This window comes from Mytilus trossulus, chromosome 2 (assembly GCF_036588685.1).
Source record: "Mytilus trossulus isolate FHL-02 chromosome 2, PNRI_Mtr1.1.1.hap1, whole genome shotgun sequence".
Taxonomy (NCBI): Eukaryota; Metazoa; Mollusca; class Bivalvia; order Mytilida; family Mytilidae; genus Mytilus; species Mytilus trossulus.
Genome location: NC_086374.1, coordinates 28,065,170 through 28,087,156, shown reverse-complemented (window position 1 = coordinate 28,087,156; position 21,987 = coordinate 28,065,170). Strand labels below are relative to the sequence as shown.

The following is a 21,987-nucleotide window of genomic DNA, read 5'->3' as shown; positions in this document are numbered from 1 at the left end:
ATGCAAAAATCAGATGAGGTTAAACAATTGTTTTGTGTAATCTCAACCCTCCCTTGTACCTCTAGCCAATTAAGAATAAATAAACACACAGCCATATGCACAGTAAAATGATCTTTTACTGAAAACTGAAAATCTTCATCATATGAAAATCACCCATAATCCCTCCCTTTGGGGATTTAGTATCATATTATTGTAAAATATACAAGACTAACATAATCCACTTGAAACTTGTGAATAATCCTAAGTCAACTATACCTGTATACTATATTCATAAACTAAGGTTTATCCAGTTTCTCTTTTTTCAGCAGACCTAAGCTTTACTTAATATTGTCAGTTCATGAGATTATATATTAGTTTTAAACGTTACTGACCTGACTTTGTCATGTCTCTGAATGTAGATTTTATGGAACATAGTATCCTTTGGAGCACCAGCAATGTCTGCTTTCATCTCCATGGCAACATGTCGTGGCAATACAGAAAGTAGCAATCTTTCCTAAAATACAATAATAGTTTTGTTATCATCTTCATGAACCAAGAGAGGTTAATCAAAATAGCCATTTTAAAAAAGACCCTTTATTAAAAATTCTTAACATAGGGGCCATGTCCAAAAGGGAATAATGTCGCCAATTCATCAAAGAAAATTTAACCAAATTTCACTTGTCATATTGAAATTTAAAATAGAACATTTAAATTGTAAACAGCGTTATATGATCTATATGAATGAAAACCTCCTTATAGGAGTTACTGCCCTCAAGTCATTTCTTTTTAAGTAAGCATTTCTGACTTTTTAAAATTTACAATAAGACTTTAATCATCATTATAGTCCTCTTATAGAAGTAATTGCTGTTGTCTATTGTTGTCAGAAGAATCGATGAAACAGGCAAGTTTTTCAATCTCTAAATTTATAAATTTTACCAACAAACAGTTCAACATGTACATGCATGATGTAATAATTCTAAACTACAGAAACTTCCAGAAAAACAAATACAAGAACACATTATTGTTCAAAGCACGGAAGTATCATATTACATAATACTCCATGTTCAAAGTGATTGCTTTTATCACAAGAAAGTTTTAATAATTAAGAATATAATCAGGGCAGAGGAGATACCTTAAAAGTACTGTAAATATAAAATAAAAGATATGTGGTATAATTGACAATGACATAAATATCCACAAAGATCAAAGAAAATGTTGTAAACAATTACAAATCATCATTTTATCGTCTTCGACAATGAGCAAAACCTGAACCATATAGTATGTTACCTATAAAAGCTTCTGGTATTACAAAATGTGAAAAAGAAGAGAAAACCATTATTTCAGTGCTTTCTCTTAATTTCTGTTATTTCTTCATCAGTCACTGAACAAATTAACTCTACTTCTTTATTCTCATTTATAGGATGGATAATCATAAGTTCTGAGCCAAAGCATATAATTTGAACTTTAGTTACATTTCTTCCATCTCTCTTGTGAGTAACAGAAATATTTTAATCTTTTTTGATTAACACATTTCTGTGAGAATAGGGATATAAATCAATAACTACAAGATTACTTCTAAAATAAAACATTTCTGCCATATAAAGCTTCATTAGCAGACTACTGTATTAACAGTCATTAGAGACAGTTGTCATGGTAACAATAGAACAGGTAGGTTATCTTGAGATATTAAAACTGAGGCTTACATTGGATGGACTAATACTTATCATGTTTATCATGTATTAAGGTACCAACAGTGCAAGGGCTTCATAGTAAGTCAAAGTACGTCATGTAAGGTATCAACTCCCCTCAATGAAAGATAACTCTGTGAATAACAACTGTATCCATTATCTTGATCCACAGTATAACATTTGTTATTTAACATTGACAAATCAACAATTTAGTATTAATGAATATAGAAACAGATATAAAATTGAGAATGGAAATGAGGAACATGTCAAAGAGACATCAACCTGACCAAAGAGCAGATAACAGCCAAAGGCTAGCAATGGGTCTCCAACGCAATCTAAATTTTGTCATTTTTGTAATATTTCACAATCTATAATAAAGAGTTCCATTTCTTTGGTTTAATTTAATCTGTCGATATCCACCTATCAAAGGATTGAAATATCTTTTGTAGCTCATTTGTTATTTCGACAGAAAACAAGACATTGTAAGCAATCAGCATTAATTTGCTAAGATGTCTTTTCCATCAATGACAAATGTAATTTGTCTTTTCCTTTACTTCAATTCCTCAGTGTCCTTAGCACAATAGTTCTAATCAGTATCCCATGAAATTCACTTTAACTTCTCCAAATTAAATTAAATATACCAATACCCTGAACAAAAGTAGAGATATTGGAAATTTTCCCCTTTAGTATTCAATTGCTTGCAGTTATACAATGATTTAGACATAAAGCCTCTAGGTTTTTTGAGACATAACATTTTATAAAGTGAGATTTTCTTTGAGAATTTGATTAGTTGATTCTTTACATGAAAACTGGACGAGAAATTAAATCACATTTCAAATGTCACTGAGTAACCTGGGTCATAACATAAAGATTATCTAAACCTAAAGTTTTAGAATTCATCTTAAACCTGAATAAATCTGCTGTACAAAAACAATTTCCACTTAGCAGCAATTAACTTGAACACACAAGTTTGATTGAGAAACATGCAAACATACAATGAAAGATTCAATTAATAAAGAGGATGAGGCTGATAACAAATATAAAATTATCACGGAAAGTCAGCAAAGCTTAGGGGGATTAAAAATTGCAGGAAACTGAGATGAAATAATGTAATTTTCAATGCAATATAAATCAATTGATATATTAAGTGGGCATAATTGCTCTTGGTCACCCCATCAATCTCCTCCTCTATCCATAATAAATGACTGGTTTCAACCAATGAAAATGGACATTCTTATATAGATTACACCGTTGGATTTCCCATTTGAATGATTTTACACTAATAATTTTTGGGGCCCTTTAAAGCTTGCTGTTCGATGTGAGCGAAGGCTCCGTATTGAAGGCCGTACCTTGACCTATAATGGATTACTTTTAAAAATTGTTACTAGGATGGAGAGTTGTCTCATAGGCACTCATACCACATCTTCCTATATTTAATTATATTAAAAACCAGTACCACAATAGATAACATTACTGAGCTTGATAAAAACAATTTTAAAACTACAAAAGGGAAACCAGACCCCAAAAAAATGTGTTTTACTTGTTCTTGATTTTCTCTCTGTGTTGTCAGACGAGCCTCTATACATCTTCTTGTTTCCAGGAAAGCTTGTCTCTGATTGTACTCTGTTGGCCAATGTGTAAATATCCCTACCAAATTTGTAGCTGTAAATATCAATGCATTTGCAATCCCCTGCAACAAAAAATGTTTGCATCAAGTTACGAAATAACAACATGCTTTGCAGTTAGAAACAAAGAACTCATACAATCATGAATGCAATACAAACATTGAAGTGTGTCCATTATTAAATGTTATAAAATGTTTTACTATCATGTTTTTCCATTAACAGAAAATCATCAAATCCAATGTGTTTTTCCCATCAAATGAATCCTGTCATGCAGAACAATTAAAGTAAAATTGGGCAATAAAAAAGAAAAATTTATACTGAAAAAAAATTCCAGTTGGTCTACTTATATTTCCCTTTTAAATTTTATCATATTTTTGCCACAAAATGTACTCTTTGAACAAGACAAAAATAAAAATGAAATGATCATGCTGAATTCTTGAAAAATGCCATGAAGTTATAGTTTTATCTGGAAAATGTTGTTTTATTTAATTTAAACTCCAATACTTTTATCCAACAATAAAATATTCACACTTCACTGGAATTTAAAGCCTTCTCTATCATAATTTTGATGTACATACATTTTGTAGCATAAAACTCATTGATGAATGAATACGGGAGAAAGTTTGTTTTTCAATCTTTTCTTAGATGAAATATTGACATTAACATCCCCAAAAAAGGGGGAAAAAAGGGAGAAATTTGGTGAGATGTGAAAAAAATCCTCTTAAATTTAACCAACTAAGATTTAAGAAAAAATTGCAGGGTTGAATAAACTAAAAATTTAAGTTAGATATGTTACCCATATTTGTCAATACATATGTTATTGGTTTCTAGTGCTGAAACCCAAAGACAGAAGTCACAGCCAAAACCACATGAAGAATATGTCATTTTCTCTGGGCTGCATCCACTTTAATTAAAGAGGTTTAACAGAAAAGTTTACATAACCAGTCTTCCCTAAAGGCTTCATTCTAGTTGGAACTTAAAAAAGACAAAAACAAATAACTAAATTCACAAAGTTTATATATTATATACCTGTTTAACTCTGTATCCTTTGTCTGCTGTAAAACTGACAGTACACGACACACTAATAATGGACAATGTGATTCCAGTCAGGCATGCAAATCTCATTCTAATAGGTAACAGTGTGTAGATCATGTATATAAATATAATGTTCATCCAGACTCCATCAGATCCTGATTTAGGTGAGTTGTCGAGAGAAACAAGAACACATGATGCACAGAAAAACAAAATAATAATGAACAAGGTTATCAACATTTGTTGTTGGTCAAAAGATGATCGATTACATAAAAACTCTAAAAATATACACAAAAAAAACAAAATGCCAAAATTAATGGCTCTTGCCGGCATAATAGCTCCATAAATATAGTAAGTCACTAGCAGTATTATACTAACAACACATATGAATCCCAAAGAAATACACAGGTTCAACTGATTAAGTTTGAAAAAATACCTTTGGTATAATCGTTCAAGATCCTTATTTTGGAAATGACTAGATGAAAATACTTCTTTAACACCACTTAAGTTTAGAAATTTCTTCTGTTCTACTTTCTCATCAGGATCAACAAAAGGTTTTACTTTTGTTTTCTTTTTGCTGCATTCTAATTCTTGAGCTTTATATTTGTCCCTTGCTCTTTCCCATGCCGATTTCCTTGTTGCAGACGTGGGTGTATCTGGACGAAGACTGTTTGGTGACACAGTACCTTCCAAGTTAACAATATGAGAGTGATTGTCATTTCCATTTCTGTCTGTATTTCCATTTAGTAGTCTAGATCTTGATTCCAACTTCTGTATTATATGACCATTCTGTTGAACTTGTCCTGTGTCTAGGACCAGATGTGGATGAGGAACCTTTTCAGACTCCATATCTATAAAATAAAAGTAAATAGGTTTTAACTTTAACACTGAGATAACCATATGATAATGAATAGACAATGTAAACAAGGAAGACAGCTATTGGAACATAGGCTAGAGGTTCCAGACAGAGGGACTAGCACAAAATGTGGCAGTGTTAAATATTGTTTTGTGAAATCTCAAGCCTCCTCCTATACCTCTAGTCAATGTGGAATAAACAAACACACAGTAAAACTCACAGTAAAACTCAAATTAGTCTGATTCCAATGTTAGAATAGGTAACAGAAAAAACTAAGCAAAGTGGAAATGATATACACAAATTTAACAAACAACTACTAGCAGTTATCAACATACCAGCTCCATACTAAAATTAAACTGATTAAAAGATTATGTCTTCATCATAGGAAAATCATCTGCAATCCCTTCTATTAAGCTGTCATAAATTATACAATATGTTTATATCTAGCTCAAGCTTTAAGCATATGATATGTCCATACCTTGTTCACACTATAAGCACATGATATGTCCATACCTTGTTCACACTATAAGCACATGATATGTCCATACCAAGTTCACACTATAAGCACATGATATGTTCATACCTAGCTCACGCTATAAGCACATGATATGTCCATACCAAGTTCACACTATAAGCACATGATATGTCCATACCAAGTTCACACTATAAGCACATGATATGTTCATACCTAGTTCACACTATAAGCACATGATATGTCCATACCAAGTTCACACTATAAGCACATGATATGTCCATACCTAGTTCACGCTATAAGCACATGATATGTCCATACCTAGTTCACACTATAAGCACATGATATGTCCATACCTAGTTCACGCTATAAGCACATGATATGTCCATACCAAGTTCACACTATAAGCACATGATATGTCCATACCTAGTTCACACTATAAGCACATGATATGTTCATACCTAGTTCACACTATAAGCACATGATATGTCCATACCAAGTTCACACTATAAGCACATGATATGTCCATACCTAGTTCACGCTATAAGCACATGATATGTCCATACCTAGTTCACACTATAAGCACATGATATGTCCATACCTAGTTCACGCTATAAGCACATGATATGTCCATACCTAGTTCACACTTTAAGCACATGATATGTCTATACCTAGTTCACACTATAAGCTATGTATGAGTCAATATCAATTTCACAGCATAAGCATAGGACATCTCTATACCTAGTTCACACTTTAAGCTATGATAAATACATACCTAGTTCTCACTATATGTTTATGATGCGTCAATACCAGAAGTTCACAACATAACCATAGGACATACCCATGCCTATTTCACACTTGAAACATATAATATGTCTATACCTAGTCACACTATAACAATATGCATTTGTCAATACCTATTTCTCACTTCAAGCATATAATAAATGTATACCTAGTTCACACAAGTTTATTATAGGTCAAAACCAAATTAACACCATAAGCAGAGGACATGTCCATACCTAGTTCACACTTTAAGCCTACGATAAATCCATACCTTAAACCTAGTTCACATTGCAAGCTCACTATGTGTCAATACCAAGTTCACACTTTAAGCATAGGACATGTTCATGCCTAGTTCACGCATATGACATCAACAATTTTAGTTTACACTATAAGCATATGATATGTCATAGTTCACTCGTTAAGCTTGGTTTTTCATTAAAAAAAAATATCAATATAAGATGATGGTTTGAATGCCAATGAGACAACTATCAACCAGAGACAATATGATGTAGAAATTTGCAAACATAAGACTCTTGAGTGAACAAATATTCAGGTCTACCAATAAAAACTTAATCACTGCACCTTAAAATGAAGCAAATGACTTGCTGTATGATAATACCACATTTTTATTTTTTTTTCCTGTAGAGCAATTAATTCACTGTAATAACTAATACTTTATGAACAATTTATATGATTACCAGTAGTTTGCATTTATTTGATGGCAAAACATCTGACATATCAGCTAGTTCAACACTTTGGCAGAAATATTGAGTTAATATTTCAATCTATTTTCATTAAATAATGTGGTTAAGGATTTTTGTTCAATTGAATAAACTTTTTCAAGTACCGGTACTATTGAAAAACAAAAAAGATACACTTTCAAAGACTATCTTGAAGCAGCCAAAGAATGCATTTAGCAATGACAATTTTTTTTTCGCTAACTCAGATTAACAATATAGGTTTTCCAGCATCTGAACATAAAATTGATTATTTTTCATCTTGGATTGTGATCAAAGAGTACTAACTGCATGGAAAAAATCATTTTATAACAAATTCTTGATTTATCTAACTAGAAAACATACAGCAGTTTATTTTGCATCGTAAAAAAATTATCTTGTTTGACCAGTTTGGCATGACAACCTCTTATCCTGAGTCTGCAACATATATGATGTCATAGTGACACCATAAAAAGGTAGAAACTGTTTAGTTCAGAATATGATTAAAAAGAAAGAATAAAAATGTGGTTTGTTTTCTTAGGCAAATTTTCTTCTCTACTTGGTAGTAACACAATAGCAAAATATGATGTAACGTTCAGTTTGAAAGAATGACTTCGTTCAGGTGTTGGCAAAATTTAATTCTGGAAAATATCAGTATTTATGATTTTTAATTTTGTCTCATGTATTTTTTAAAGCTTCAACACACATTTTGCTTTTAATACACACAGCAATAACTGCCAAAATAGAACATAGGTCTGACTAAATAAGACAATTTACTATAAGATTCTTCTTATGGAGATGTTTTAAAAATATATTTTTGGAATAGTAGTTTCATGTTTATTTTTGACAATAACAACATGTTAATTTCAAAATGTTTATCACAGTGACATCATAACAGAAGTGTCCAGATAATAACATCCCATTCATTTATTGATAAATATATTATAATTAAATGGGGAAAAGCAATTACACTATTAATATACTGTATTATACAACTCATTTTCATGAGCCATTATTTTTTGCATTTTTCACAAATAAAAAATAACACAAACACAAAAAGTGCATGTAAGCACAGAAGAGTAAAGATTGTGTTCATTTATCAGTGAGAAGTAAAATTTAATATTGCATTTTCAACAAAGCATTGGTTGTAGTTGATTCAACTGGACAAGTGGAGATAGCTCCAATTTTTAAATATAATTTAAATAAAGACATCATTTATATTTTTAGAACAGATATTAGATTCCTGCACCTAGCAAAAGTTATATAATTTTCTTGACAGGTGTAGCATTATTATGTGACTTGTATATCTGAGCATATATTACATTGATAAATTTCTTTAAATATTCATAGATAGGTTGTATAGAATTTTATAATCAATGCACTATATGTTGTGCATCAAAAAGGTAGTGATCAGCCTTGGAAGATTTAGATATCAAGTCAGTAACATAGGGTTTTGATTTAATTTTATGCAATCTTTACCCCAAAAAAAAAAATAAGTAAGAGATTGCAAAAAATATTATGTAAATTAAGTTAGCTAAAAGTTTGGTTAAACATGAAATAATTGCAGAATTGCAATTATTATATGATATGTCGTTCATATACAGTACATGTATATATGTTCCAGACCATATGAGTATCTGGACCATACGCGTATGGTCATGACCATATTGGTATATACTCATATGGTCCGACCATACGCGTATAGTCGGACCGTACGCGTATGGTCGGGGTTATCAACGCGTATATATATATACTTTTTAACTCTTCAATAGGTGTGACCCTTCTGGTTGTTAAGTCACTAAAATTTCATTTTATTATATATTAAAAAAAGTTATAAAAAAACAGTTTCACACAGTTAATATTACTTTAATACTATTTGTAAGTACAATTATAAGAAGATTTCAAAATCAAATGAACATATTGTAAAAGGAATCTTATTGTTTAAAGTAGGTGACATCACCGGCAAGGTTCATGATATTTTTTAAGACGTTTTTGATAAGTAAAATATTAAAAGTGTATGTTTCTTTATTTTGTTCTATTCTGTATTTCTATACTTCTATTTTAATCTTAATTATAAGACCGGTAAAATAGCATTTAAGAGCCATGGAATAGCTACTGTCTTTATTTAATTTGATCTGTGATATTCATTTTACGATATTGGAGATCTAGAGTTTCTTTAAAAAAAACACTGTAGACACATCGGAATTGTCGATATCACTGCACGCAGCCAAAACAAGCAATCGCAGAAAAGCTACATGTATGGTACCCTGTAAATGTCATTCTAAGTATACAAAAGCATACAAGAATAAAATTAGCGATGAAAACTAAGATCAACTGACTGTAGCATCAATATTTAATGTGCATGTAGCTTTTGAAATGTAAAATTAATACAGTTTTTTGTAAACATTTGTTTTAAAGATAAAGTTTATTGTATTATTTCTATGGTATATTTGAAAAAATATCTTTATGGTCCAAATACTCATATGGTCCGGCCCGTTAATAACCAAACGAGTATAATACTCATATGGTCCGACCATACGCGTACGGTCGGACCATAGGCGTATGGTCGGACCATACAAGTATACGCATATGGTCATGACCATACGCGTATGGTCCAAATACTCATATGGTCCGGAACATATATACTACATGTAGTATATAGTGTCTAAAATAGCAACAATCAACATTCAATCTATCTAATTGTGGATCAGTTTGTAAATAATGTGATGCAGTTACTAAATTAAATACTACATGTGAAAATTTAGTTTACCTGGCAACACATAGCGGAGACAGGTTAACGGGTATTTGAGACAGTAAAACTACAGATGGACGTCTGCAAAGCTTCAAATACAATACAGTTATCTCTATTCTAATGCAAAACAAGTTCATAATTAAATTTCAATAACTATTTCAGTGTAAAATCTTCATTAAAGAAAATTTCGCAAAAAGATATTATCTTCTATGGTCCTGACACTAGGTGACGTTATAGGTATGCTTCCAGCGTCAAACATAAACACCAGGCGTTTTCTGGCTTCTGTGCCGCTTCAGAATGTAATAAGATTTGATACAAAGAAGATTTTTAGGTGCAACATGTGAGTTTTTTGGCTTATTATTGTAGAAATTATATGTCAATACATTCCACAATTCAAAATGTTGGCTTCCTTAGTTACAGACTATTGATACAAAATAATTGCATTAGAAATATATAGTTATTAAGTCAATATACATATTATCCTAATTATGTTTATCTTCGATGTTTTATATTTTGTCAAAGTACAGCTGTTTAACAAAATGTAAGCTACAGGTAGTCAACAATAAAACTAACTGAACAAAAATTTTATCGGGAAAAAATTAAATTGGTATCCAAAAGAAGTTAAAATTTGACACAGCAAAATTTAACCACAACTTTTTCGTCAAAACAGCACAAATATCTTGATTTAATATAAAATAAATGATTTTATAAACTAAATACAATGAGCTCTTACAATGTTAATTATAAGCTTCTTTGATTTAATACTTATTATAATAATTGATCAAAGACATCATACATTATAAGTAAGCCAAAGTCTCTTTACAAGATTTTTCAGTTATTTTATAAATTTTTAGTTCCATTTTCAAACTTCTATGTTATGTTATAATAATTTAATTTTGAATGTAACGGGTCATCTGATTGGCTGACGTTATTTTTTTATCAGCCCATAGACATAATTTAGTCATATGAACGTGTCGTCATCAACGTTTTTTCATGGTTTCCTACGGTTTAAAATGGAATTTAGAATTAAATTAAATAACCTTAGTGAGCACGCTCACATACCCCACGTCCCCACATTGTCATTGAAGAAATTGAATAAGTGTAAGAAAAACAAATTGTATAAGAAAAATAAATTTCCTGCCAATATGCACATCTAAATAGTATGTCCTTATTATCTACAAAATTTCATGAAATTCTGTTGTGTGGTTTCAGAGGAGTTGAGATGACAAACTGTTGCAGAAGTACATTGAAGCAAATAAGTTCAAAAGGGCGTAACTCCTAGAAAAAAAATTGAATCGCAATTTCCTGTCGATATGCACAACTACATAGTATGTCCTTATTATCTGAAAAGGTTTCGTGAAATTCTGATGTGTGGTTTGAGAGGAGTTGCAATGACAAACTGTTGCGGTAGTAAATTAAAGTAAATCAGTTCAAAGGGGCGTAACTCCTAGAAAAAAAATTGAATCACAATTTCCCATTGATATGCACAACTACATAGTATGTCCTTATTATCTGAAAAGGTTTCGTGAAATTCTGTTGTGTGGTTTGAGAGGAGTTGCGATGACAAACTGTTGCAGTAGTACATTAAAGTAAATAAGTTCAAAGGGGCGTAACTCCTAGAAAAAAAATTGAATGGCAATTTCCCGTCGATATGCACAACTACATAGTATGTCCTTATTATCTGAAAAGGTTTCGTGAAATTCTGTTGTGTGGTTTGAGAGGAGTTGCGATGACAAACTGTTGCGGTAGTACATTAAAGTAAATAAGTTCAAAGGGGCGTAACTCCTAGAAAAAAAATTGAATCGCAATTTCCCGTCGATATGCACAACTACATAGTATGTCCTATTTATCTGAAAAGGTTTCGTGAAATTCTGTTGTGTGGTTTGAGAGGAGTTGCGATGACAAACTGTTGCGGTAGTACATTAAAGTAAATAAGTTCAAAGGGGCGTAACTCCTAGAAAAAAATTTGAAACGCAATTTCATGTCGATATGCACAACTACATAGTATGTCCTTATTATCTGAAAAGGTTTCGTGAAATTCTGTTGTGTGGTTTAAGAGGAGTTGCGATGACAAGAAACAGGACTGACGGACGGACGGACTGACGGACGGACTGACGGACAGACGGACTGACAGACGGACGGACGGGTCAAAAACATTATACCCTCCGCAACTCGTTGCGTGGGGTATAATTATAAGAAATGACTGTAATATTTTTTCTGTCAGTTCGAAATAACATAATAAAGTGGTGCACGCTGTAAAATAACCCGCTACGCATGTTATTCAGTGTGCACCAATTTTTTAATGTTATTTCTTCATGGACAGAAAAAATATTACAGTAATTTTTAAATGTAAATTATAAGAAAATTTTGTAAGTGTTCAGCGGAAACCAGTTTCTCACCTCCTTTTGCTGTTAATCGCAGGCTCAACAAAAATGAAGATAAAATTAATAAAAATATTCTACTTGATACTATCATTTGATTGTAAAAAGCTTCTTTTCAAGTTTCGTAAAAATCCAGGATAGTGTATGAATCTATTAAATGTTTTAAAAACTTGAATTGCAGACTGTATGTAATGTTAACTGGAAGAAAAACTTAGTCCATTCATAAGTAAAATACGGATAAACAGATACAAAATGTTTACAAAATTTCCTTCTAGATACTAGCTTTTGATCATAAACAAGCTTCTGTCCAAGTTTGGTAGAAGTACAGGATAATTTAAGAAAGTAATTAAAATTTTAAAAACTTTAACCACAGAGTGAATTTAATGTTTCCTGGCCGAAAAACTCCATTTATAAGTAAAATACAGAAAAAAATGATTTCTTTTCATAAATTTAACTCTGGATACTATTTTATCATCATAAACAGGCGTCTGTCCAAGTTTGGTAGAAATCCATGATCCTTAGTCATGCTTTTTCGACTGAAATTAAAGGCTCAACAAAAACCACTTACCAAAATTAATTGCAATTTTTCGTTTTTTTGGTACTTTTAATCTTTAAAACAAAGTCAGTCAGTTTTGATAATAAACCCAGGGTTATCAACTGTCATTTCAAGGGGACTGTTGGTGCTTTATTTACTTGATGTCTGGTAGCTACTGGCCCTTTAGAGGAAAATATATGAAACTTAAAATTATTCTTAAGATTATTGATGATTTCCTATTTGCTGTTAATAATCATGATAATGGTTTGAAGACCAAATGATAATCGATGGAAAAGATTATGAACTTTTATAGATTATGGTTAGATTGGAGGGTCATAAAGGGGGAAAATGGTGGGGTTGTGTGGGTTACAAGCACAGAAGAATATGAAACAATATGGTCATTTCACTAGGGGAAAAAGACATTAACAATATCTCTGTAACCAATTTGGACAAAAAAGTAAATACTTATCTTCATCCACTAAAACAAACATGTAATTAAGTTGCACAGAATAAACCATTACCATCAAGTTTTAAGAATAACGCTTTATTCATTTTATATAAAAATTCCAGTTTAAGTATTAGTGGCATTTGGTGGAATTAAACAAATATATCATGCTTACAAGGAGTATTTGTCAAAAATACCTGTTGAAAGGTAAAAAAAAATCCCTTGTTTAGCGGATCTGGAAATTTGTTTACCTCTGAACCGGTCTGTTTGGTAAATACCACTTGTAAGCATTATATATTCGTTTAAAAATTCATCTTTATGCTGTGGATCCTTATTTGATCATAAACAGTTTCTGTCAAACTTCCGTAAAATTTCAAGAAAACTAACTCACATACTGAACTTAATACTGATGCTGCCAACAAAATTTAGGATCGCTTTGTCATAGGATCGACAAAAATGCAAAGTACATATCTAATCTCGGCAGATAGTAAATTGCTTTAAACAAAACTAAAGAGAGTTAAAATTCAGGGTAGATTAGACTTTCAGAGAACAAATATATAATGTGATACCATTTGGTTGAAAAGTAAATTTTGTCTCTTTTATTCACAATGTCAAGCCATTGAAGAGAGAATTACAAGACCGATGTGCTTTTAATCAGTTTTTTAACTTTAAATTAGATTAAAATATTTTTTCATCAAGATTCAAGTGTACGCCCTGGCCTTTTGACATAAACCTAGCTACGTGCCTGGCAGTTTGGTTGTCATCATACATGATTCTTAAAGGGATCCTACATTTATCTATAACCAAATGTGGCTAGTAGTTTGCTCTTCACAGGATTTATAAATATTTTTTTATTAAATCTTTGGTCAAATTTACTATTTACCATTGACAACCACACTGGATGAAGGCTAGGGTCATCAAAACTAAAAGAATTAAATCAAACAAAATAACTTATCAGTAGATGAGTTAAATTCTTTTTTCTTCAAAAACTCCTTTGTTTCCTTTAAAAATCAATGACAAATATGAAATATTTCAAAATCAAAACAAATAGTTTCTTAAAAAAAAGGTTTAGTGATGAGTGGGTAATAGTTATGACTTACCTTTAAAAAGTTGACTTCACATGTTTACAGATAATCCACCAATACTGAATTCTAACACTTTGTCATCAAATCTATAGCATAATCTGTTCTATCGATCATCATTTGGTCTTCACACCTACTGCAAATAAACAATAAATCTTCAATAATCTTTTAAGTTTCAAATTCATTTTTAAATTGGAAAGAAAGAAAAAAATGTTGATGATAAACAAAAATTCAAGGATACTAAAACAAATGACTACCTAGTTTCTCTAATTCATCCATCTTTTTGTGATATGAAAAAGAACTTTAATAACAAGATTTACAATTTTGCCATATATTTATAAGGTTTTTTACCATACATAACAGCAGGTTTTTTTAATGATAAGTTTTAATACTAATTAGAGATCTGGGTAAAGAAATTTCTCATTACTTATTTATCGTAACCACTCACTTATTTCTAATCCATAAATTGACATGCTCAAACTGTTACATTGCTTAAAATTATAATAATGAAGCCATTAATGAAGTCGTTACCTAAAATAAGTCAAATAATTTAGAAAAAATCGACAACATGTGTATTAGCACAGGAAAATACATCATACATGATACTAATACTTAGTATGTCATAAAATAGAAGTTCTTTTTTTTATGGTACCATTTATACCACACCTGATCCACAATTTCACATTTTAAATTTTTACTATCTCTTCAATTACATGGTGGTCAGTTGGTATTGGATTGAGGAGTGCCCAGCGAAACCACTAACCCTTAGTAGTTAAAACTAACAATAATAGTCAATGAAGATTGGAGTCAAGCGCACCTGTGATGCCAGGGATTTTTTTTAAAAAACTCACAACCTCAGTGTTGACAGGCTAATGATACAGAAGTTCCACTATTTGGACCACTCAGCAACCAAAGCCCCTTTTCAAGTGTTGAAGAGCTCAAACAACCAAATGGAACCATAGAGGTAACAACATGTTGACTGTATGGGTTTTCTCATTGTTGAAGGCCATATGGTTGACTATAATTGCTTACATCCAATTCATTTTAACTTTGGTGGATAGTTGTCTCAATGGCAATCATATCACATCTCCTTATTTAATATACATGTTACCACCAGAGATTATAGGTGAATGGATAATATAATTTTCCCATGAGCAGAAACCAAATGCTCCAGGAGAACTTAAGAATTAACAAGATTCAATTTCAAACTAATGCCATAAATGGTCAAGAGTTCAGCAAATTACAGTTGGTATGAAACTACTGCTAAAATACTCATTTAAGTATTTTTATACTTAATTTAAGACCCAAAAATGAAAACAAAACCTTTTAAAACTGTATAAAAAAAATGAAAATAAAACTTATACTCAAAACAAGGACTTATCTAAATAAGGAATAATTTAAAAATCTCGAAAATTGAAAAGAAGTATATGATGAAAACTATTTACCTTTTGGAGGGTTAACCATGAATTTATGGTTAGTCAGCATAAACTGAAATATCAGTGAAAATAAAACTAACCTTATAGTCAGGCGAGAGCCATGCCTAAATGGCTAACCTTCTTTGGTAAGATTAGTTTTTATCATAAATTACTCCAGATTCAAATAATTCCTAGTTTGTACATGTATATAAATTGATCTGTAACTTTTAACTAATGACAAATATCTATCAAATATGTGGTTAGTAGGGATGAACAGAGCAGAAAACTATCCATTTCATAGAGTTCTTCAAAAGATGGTCTAGAAGAATAACCTTATATGCCTTGGTCATCTGTAAATACATACAAAAAGTGCTGAGGAACACCTCCGGGTACAGGATTTTCTCACTGCATTGAAGACCCAATGGTGGCCTTTGGCTGTTATCTTCTCTTTGGTCGGGTTGTTGTCTCATTGACATATTCCCCATTTCCAGCAGCCTATTTTTACTTTTTTACCCCATATTTTTTTTTTATATTTATTTTATTTTATCAAAACACAATACATGATCTTGATAATATACAAAGGTATATAAATTATTCTTTACGATGCAGGTAATACAATTACAGATAATTATAATTAAGTTAATTTTAATATTTCTTACAATTACTAATTCTAAAGAACAGTTTGAGTTTTCTGCTGCAAACTAATTTGTCTATGTTTTGTTTTATTTCTATAGTAAAATTTTTAAGAAGAAAAAAATGGATAGAGAAAAATAAAAGAAAAAAATCAAAAGTTTGTCAAAAAAGTAACAAAAAAAAATCTAACAAAACAACAAATACAAGTTTGAAATTTTTAGGAAAAAAAAGAAGAATTGGTCATCTGTGGTTTGCTCTATATATTACTGCCCTTATATGGTTTCTGATTCAAGAAAGATGGAAAGTTTTTTACCTCTTATGTTGTTATTTGTATCTATAGTAACAGTGGCCATGTTAGTTGGTTTGGTTTAAAGTTAAGACTAAAATTATCTAATATTCTGTGAAGAAGTATTTTTTTTTTTTTTAAATTGTTTACATTTCAGTTACAATCATAAACAAAAACCATTTTAATAGCTGCACAATCTTTATAAAAAGCTGCAATTTGAAAATCAAGTTTAACATCTTTTTTTCTTGAAAGAGCCTTCAGTGAGATATTATAAAATCAACACACATAAAAATTCATATGATGAGATTATAAACATCATAATATATATCTATACTTGAAGAAAACATAATACAACCTAGAAAAGCAACTTCTTGAATATCAGGGGTGGATCCAGACAATTTTAAAGGAGGGGTTTCAAACCCAGGATAAAGGGGGGTTCCAACATTCAAATGCCTTGATCGCCCCCAAAAAAGGGGTGTTCCAACAACCAGAACCCTCCCCTGGGCCCACCACTGAATATGGTTATCACATTCAATCTAACTTAAGCTCTTTCAGAAAAACCATCAATAGCAAATTTAACTGTACCAAATACACATTTCAACAATTTTAAAATAATTCAACATTTGAAATTCTAAAACCTAATACTGATAAAACCATACAGAAACAAAAGTAGTTTTCTTTATAAATGCACACAATTTCTGTTTGATTTACAATATTTGTCATCTGATATGTACATTGATAATGATAATTTTAGTAATTTCCAGAACTTTGAAGATGATCTTTTCTATTATCATATGGAGATTTAATACTTTTGATCAGGAGTGGGAAGATATATACTGTATGATCAGGAAAAAAACCATCATATTGGAAGTTCACATGACTTTTCTTTCAGAGCACATAAATTTTTGATTTTAATCTAGCAGTTGATTCTTTGTAAAAATGATATAATTCTACTTTCTAGAAATCAGTTGTTCATGAAAGCAACCTAGTGCTTTCTGAGCAAGGTATCTCATTTTGAGCATATTTTTCAACTTTCACTTGGTCTAGTTCTGATATAGGCAATGAGATATTGTTTTTGTCTGAACAAAAGGAATAATGTTCATTTAGCTTTCAGTACAGCCATCACTGTCATACCATAATTTGTCCTTACCTTATAAACGTGAATTCCCTATACAGCGCTTAGTTACCAAAATAACTCCCAATATCAATGGCTTTTATCATTTGTCTTCACATCAAATATATTTGTATCTATTAAATCAACAGATATGTACTATAAATAATAATAATATCACAAATCCAATATGTAAAATAGATATTTTGGAAACAGTTCACTCAGATCATCAAATATACATTAAGGACATTCAACATATACACACAATTTTAATTATCCAATTTTCAATTTATCTGCTTTTATGAAGTTAATCAATTGAACAAACTGAGAACTGCAATAAATACCTAATCAAATGAACATCAAATAATCCTATGCATACACCTCTGTTAGACAGGTAAAAAAAACCACCTGTCTTGTCAAATTGATATAAATATTTCTAAAATCAATTTCTATCCAAATTAAAAGGTCAATTGGTCAATTTGTAAATATGATGAACACAGGTAATATTTTACCTGCACACCTGCTCTATTGCTGTCTGTTAGAATCAATATCTATAACCACAAATGATCACACAATCTAATTACAACACAAAATATGAGAATTTCTTGTCAAAGTCTCCTAGGGAATATGATGAACAAAGACCAAACTTGTCAAATCAAACACTGTTGCTTATTAATTTTTCTATGGAATATGTTGGTGATGTAGAAACAAAAATTCAGAGATCTGACAAAATCTAGTTTGTTGCATAAAATATGAACAAATATAGTCTTTTTTTTAATATTCTGAAGGTAACATACTTGGGAAAACAAGATATTGAGCAATTGAAATTTGGAATTGCTTTGCCAGTCATGCAAGAATGTTTTTCTCTTTTTTTACAAATTATTCTACATACACGTAACATATGTACATGTCTTGTCTACTATTCCAGGCAAGATTAATTTAGATTACTCCAGCGCAGGAATGACTTCAAAATTAACCTTTTATGTATTATCCAGTCAAATAAAGTTCAGGAGAAGCTTTCACAAAAAAAAATTGAGCAAGATTGATTGTCATGAACTTTTCAGTATACTTAAGATAAATCTTAGCAGGAATAAGTATTTTTTCGAAATTGACTCCAGATTTATAGTACAGTCATTTTTTTCCTGGTCATGCGTTTTGCACTTACTTTATTGAGTGTTGCATAACATGATTAATTTTCTTTACTAGAGCGTATCATCGACAAATACTGTAGATTTATATTTAAAACTGAACCAAAGTCAATAAAATGTGAAATGTAGGTCACATGTGTGAAATCAACAATATTTTTTATCAGCTTGCGACAATGCTAAACATAGGTGTCGTGCATTTGCAGTCATTCAAAGTTATACATGTATGTGTAAACAGATTTTCAGAAAGTTTATTGGCATATCATCTATAAAACGTAGAAGTGTCTGCAGCACTGATGGTACTTTTATGTTGCTTTCTTAATTTTATATTTTCCTTTCAATTAATAGATACAAAAAGATGTGGCGTGAGTGCCAATGAGACAACTCTCCATCCAACATATTTAACATGGGTTTCTGATCTGATCACCCACTTTAGAAAACTTGATATACCATAAAACTTTTCTTTTATGTCATTCAAATAATAGCAATGGACAGAGAAAGTGTTAGCTATTTACCAAGGGCGTCCAAGGTTAGAGGCTAGACTTCACTGTCTGGAGAATACCCGGGCTTTAAACATAGAGTTCTAAATATTCTAAACAAAAATATTTGTAAGCTCAAAATAATATACAGAGAGTTTCAATTCATGTGTGAAAACATCTGCATACATTCAAGAATCTACATATCATTTAAAGATCACCAGTGACTTTGCTTTACACATCAAACAAACAACCTAATTACCAAGAAGACTTTGTAAAGATTATCTCCACATAATGTTTTGACTCATTACCATGTATATTGGACAGAGATTATGCTAACAACTTCCTGGTATGAAATGCTTATCAGATTAACTTAATCTGTTGTAAATAGACTAAATTCTGAACACAGATTGTTTGCTGTACAGAATATCAATACACAGAACAACCATTGAGATATTTCACCACATTTATTATTACAAACCTTAGGCAAGAATGCAGCAATTTCTACCAACATGATTGATTAATAAACAACAAAATTAAGAATATACACATGGGATTTTCTGGCTCTGTTGAAGACCCATTTGTGGTCTTGAACTGATTTTGTTCTTTGGTTGGGTTGTTGTCAACCTTTGGTAGGAAAATTGAAAAAGCTTGTTTATTAATATCTGAGCTGAGTACACCTGCCAAAAACAGGATTTGAACTCACAACCAATATTTACAGGCTAGTGATACAGTATTTTGATGACTTAGAACACTGGGCCACTGAGGACATTAATCTGTTTATTTCAATAAAATAAATGGAAAAAACAAAGCCTAAAATGACTAAAACAATGTTGTGGTTGACTGAATATTTAAAGCCAGTTTCTCTCATGTGGCATCAAACAATTACAATGACTAGATATTCTCCAAGATTTAAAAAAACAAATTGTGAAGAAGGGCACCTGAAGAATGCAAAATTCCACAATAATGCCTTTTTCAATTTGATGAGCTTCAAATGTATCAGGCACCACAAAGCTTTTTCTGGGAAAGAAGCCATTCACTCCATATTTTAGTTAAATTGAGAAGGTTAATCTATGCTTTTACACAAATAACAGTAATGAAAAAAGTTTTCAGAGCACATTTTTTGGCATTATAAAATTGAGAATGGAAATGGGGAATGTGTCAAAGAGACAACAACCCGACCAAATAAAAAAACAACAGCAGAAGGTCACCAACAGGTCTTCAATGTATCGAGAAATTCCCACAATTATACATGTATATCAGAACATATAAACTTAACTTTTTTTATGTTTGGTTTACAGTCCTGAGTCTAAATAAAAGGAGATGTTGATAAGTCAAAAAGACAGCAACCAATCTACTCTAATAAACAAAACAAAAAATCACTCATCCCTGTCACTCATTGCATGATCCTTTACATATAACATGTATAATACCAAGGATACAAATACTTGACAATACAAATAAATTTCCCTAGGCAATCTAATATTTTGCATTTACTGTTGAGTTACAGAAGTATATCATAATGTACCTATAGATATAAGTAATTTACTAGAAATCCTTAGTTAATTTTGTACACAGAAATATTAAGTTCTTGTAAAGTATATTAATACAAGCAGAAATTTTAAAAGTATAAAAGGGAGATAATTTTTTAAAGCTATATAGGTATATATATATATCAAACTGTGGATTTACAGAACTCTTCACGTTCAGCTTGAATAATTTAATTCATTTCCATGTGTTTATAAATGTAACATTTTAATGGTATGCAAAATTTTAAAAAGTTAGGTACATTGTACATTGACTTTTTGATACCAAGCATTTGCGTTGAAATGTTGATCAAATCTTTACCTCCCCCTTTTTCGTCCATGAATTAGGCTACAAGTGTCAGAGAGTGAAACTGCAGTGTTAAATCTAAATATTCCCTTGTCAATATACGTTAGATATAAACTACGATGTAAAACTTCTGTACGGCATGGTCTGTCAAATCTCTTTTGTTGATAATTTACCTTGGCACTTCCTGCAAAACTTCACGTCTACAGATATATGTAATCTTGACTCCAATTGGTCGGAGTTGTTTTATTCAACAGGTGCGTGGTGTTGATATATCATTTATTGATTTGTTGTCATGACAACCCATTTTATTGTGTCAACTAAAGACAACATTCTGTAATATTTTTATTATTGATATTAAAATTTGATGTTATTGCACGCATGCAGGACGTGTAATATTTTCAATTGCTGAAACGACCATTTTACAAAAAATATCTATAAATTTTGTATAAATTTATCTCCAAGAGCAATAGCATTCCAATGGAATTTTATAGTAAAATAATGTAATATCACAACTTGATTTTAAGTCTTAAAGTAAGGATTTGTACAGTTAGTTAATACTATATACAAACTGAATCCGTGTTAATAGATTTTTCAAGTCAGTCCAGTAAAGATCAGTAAAGCCGGGCTTTCAATGATTCTTCAATAGAGGTGAATATAATGCTTCTTCCAAGATTGCATGTCACGATGATACATGCTGCTTTCCTAACAATTTATATAAATATCATTGAATATCATTTTTGTC

The 21,987-nt window shown here is 30.9% G+C and overlaps 1 protein-coding gene across 7 annotated transcripts in view; it reads right to left on the bottom strand.

The window, feature by feature from the left end:
* The window catches only part of LOC134706912 (adenylate cyclase type 5-like), a 40,330-nt gene extending 18,826 nt beyond the window's left edge, over positions 1 to 21,504 (bottom strand). For 2 of the 7 annotated variants that reach the window (XM_063566272.1, XM_063566279.1), the window contains exons 1-6: positions 21,419 to 21,504; positions 17,831 to 17,928; positions 14,365 to 14,482; positions 4,322 to 5,175; positions 3,208 to 3,357; positions 372 to 493 (exon numbers count right to left, since the gene is read on the bottom strand). In XM_063566272.1, the coding sequence (XP_063422342.1) occupies positions 372 to 493; positions 3,208 to 3,357; positions 4,322 to 5,173 (1,124 nt within the window). In that variant the 5' untranslated portion in view covers positions 5,174 to 5,175; positions 14,365 to 14,482; positions 17,831 to 17,928; positions 21,419 to 21,504. Of the gene's footprint in view, positions 1 to 371; positions 494 to 3,207; positions 3,358 to 4,321; positions 5,176 to 14,364; positions 14,483 to 17,830; positions 17,929 to 18,135; positions 18,250 to 21,260 lie in introns of those variants that run through there. The other 5 variants (XM_063566274.1, XM_063566275.1, XM_063566273.1 and 2 more) reach the window with 5 other exon arrangements.
* Positions 21,505 to 21,987: the final 483 nt, after the last annotated feature.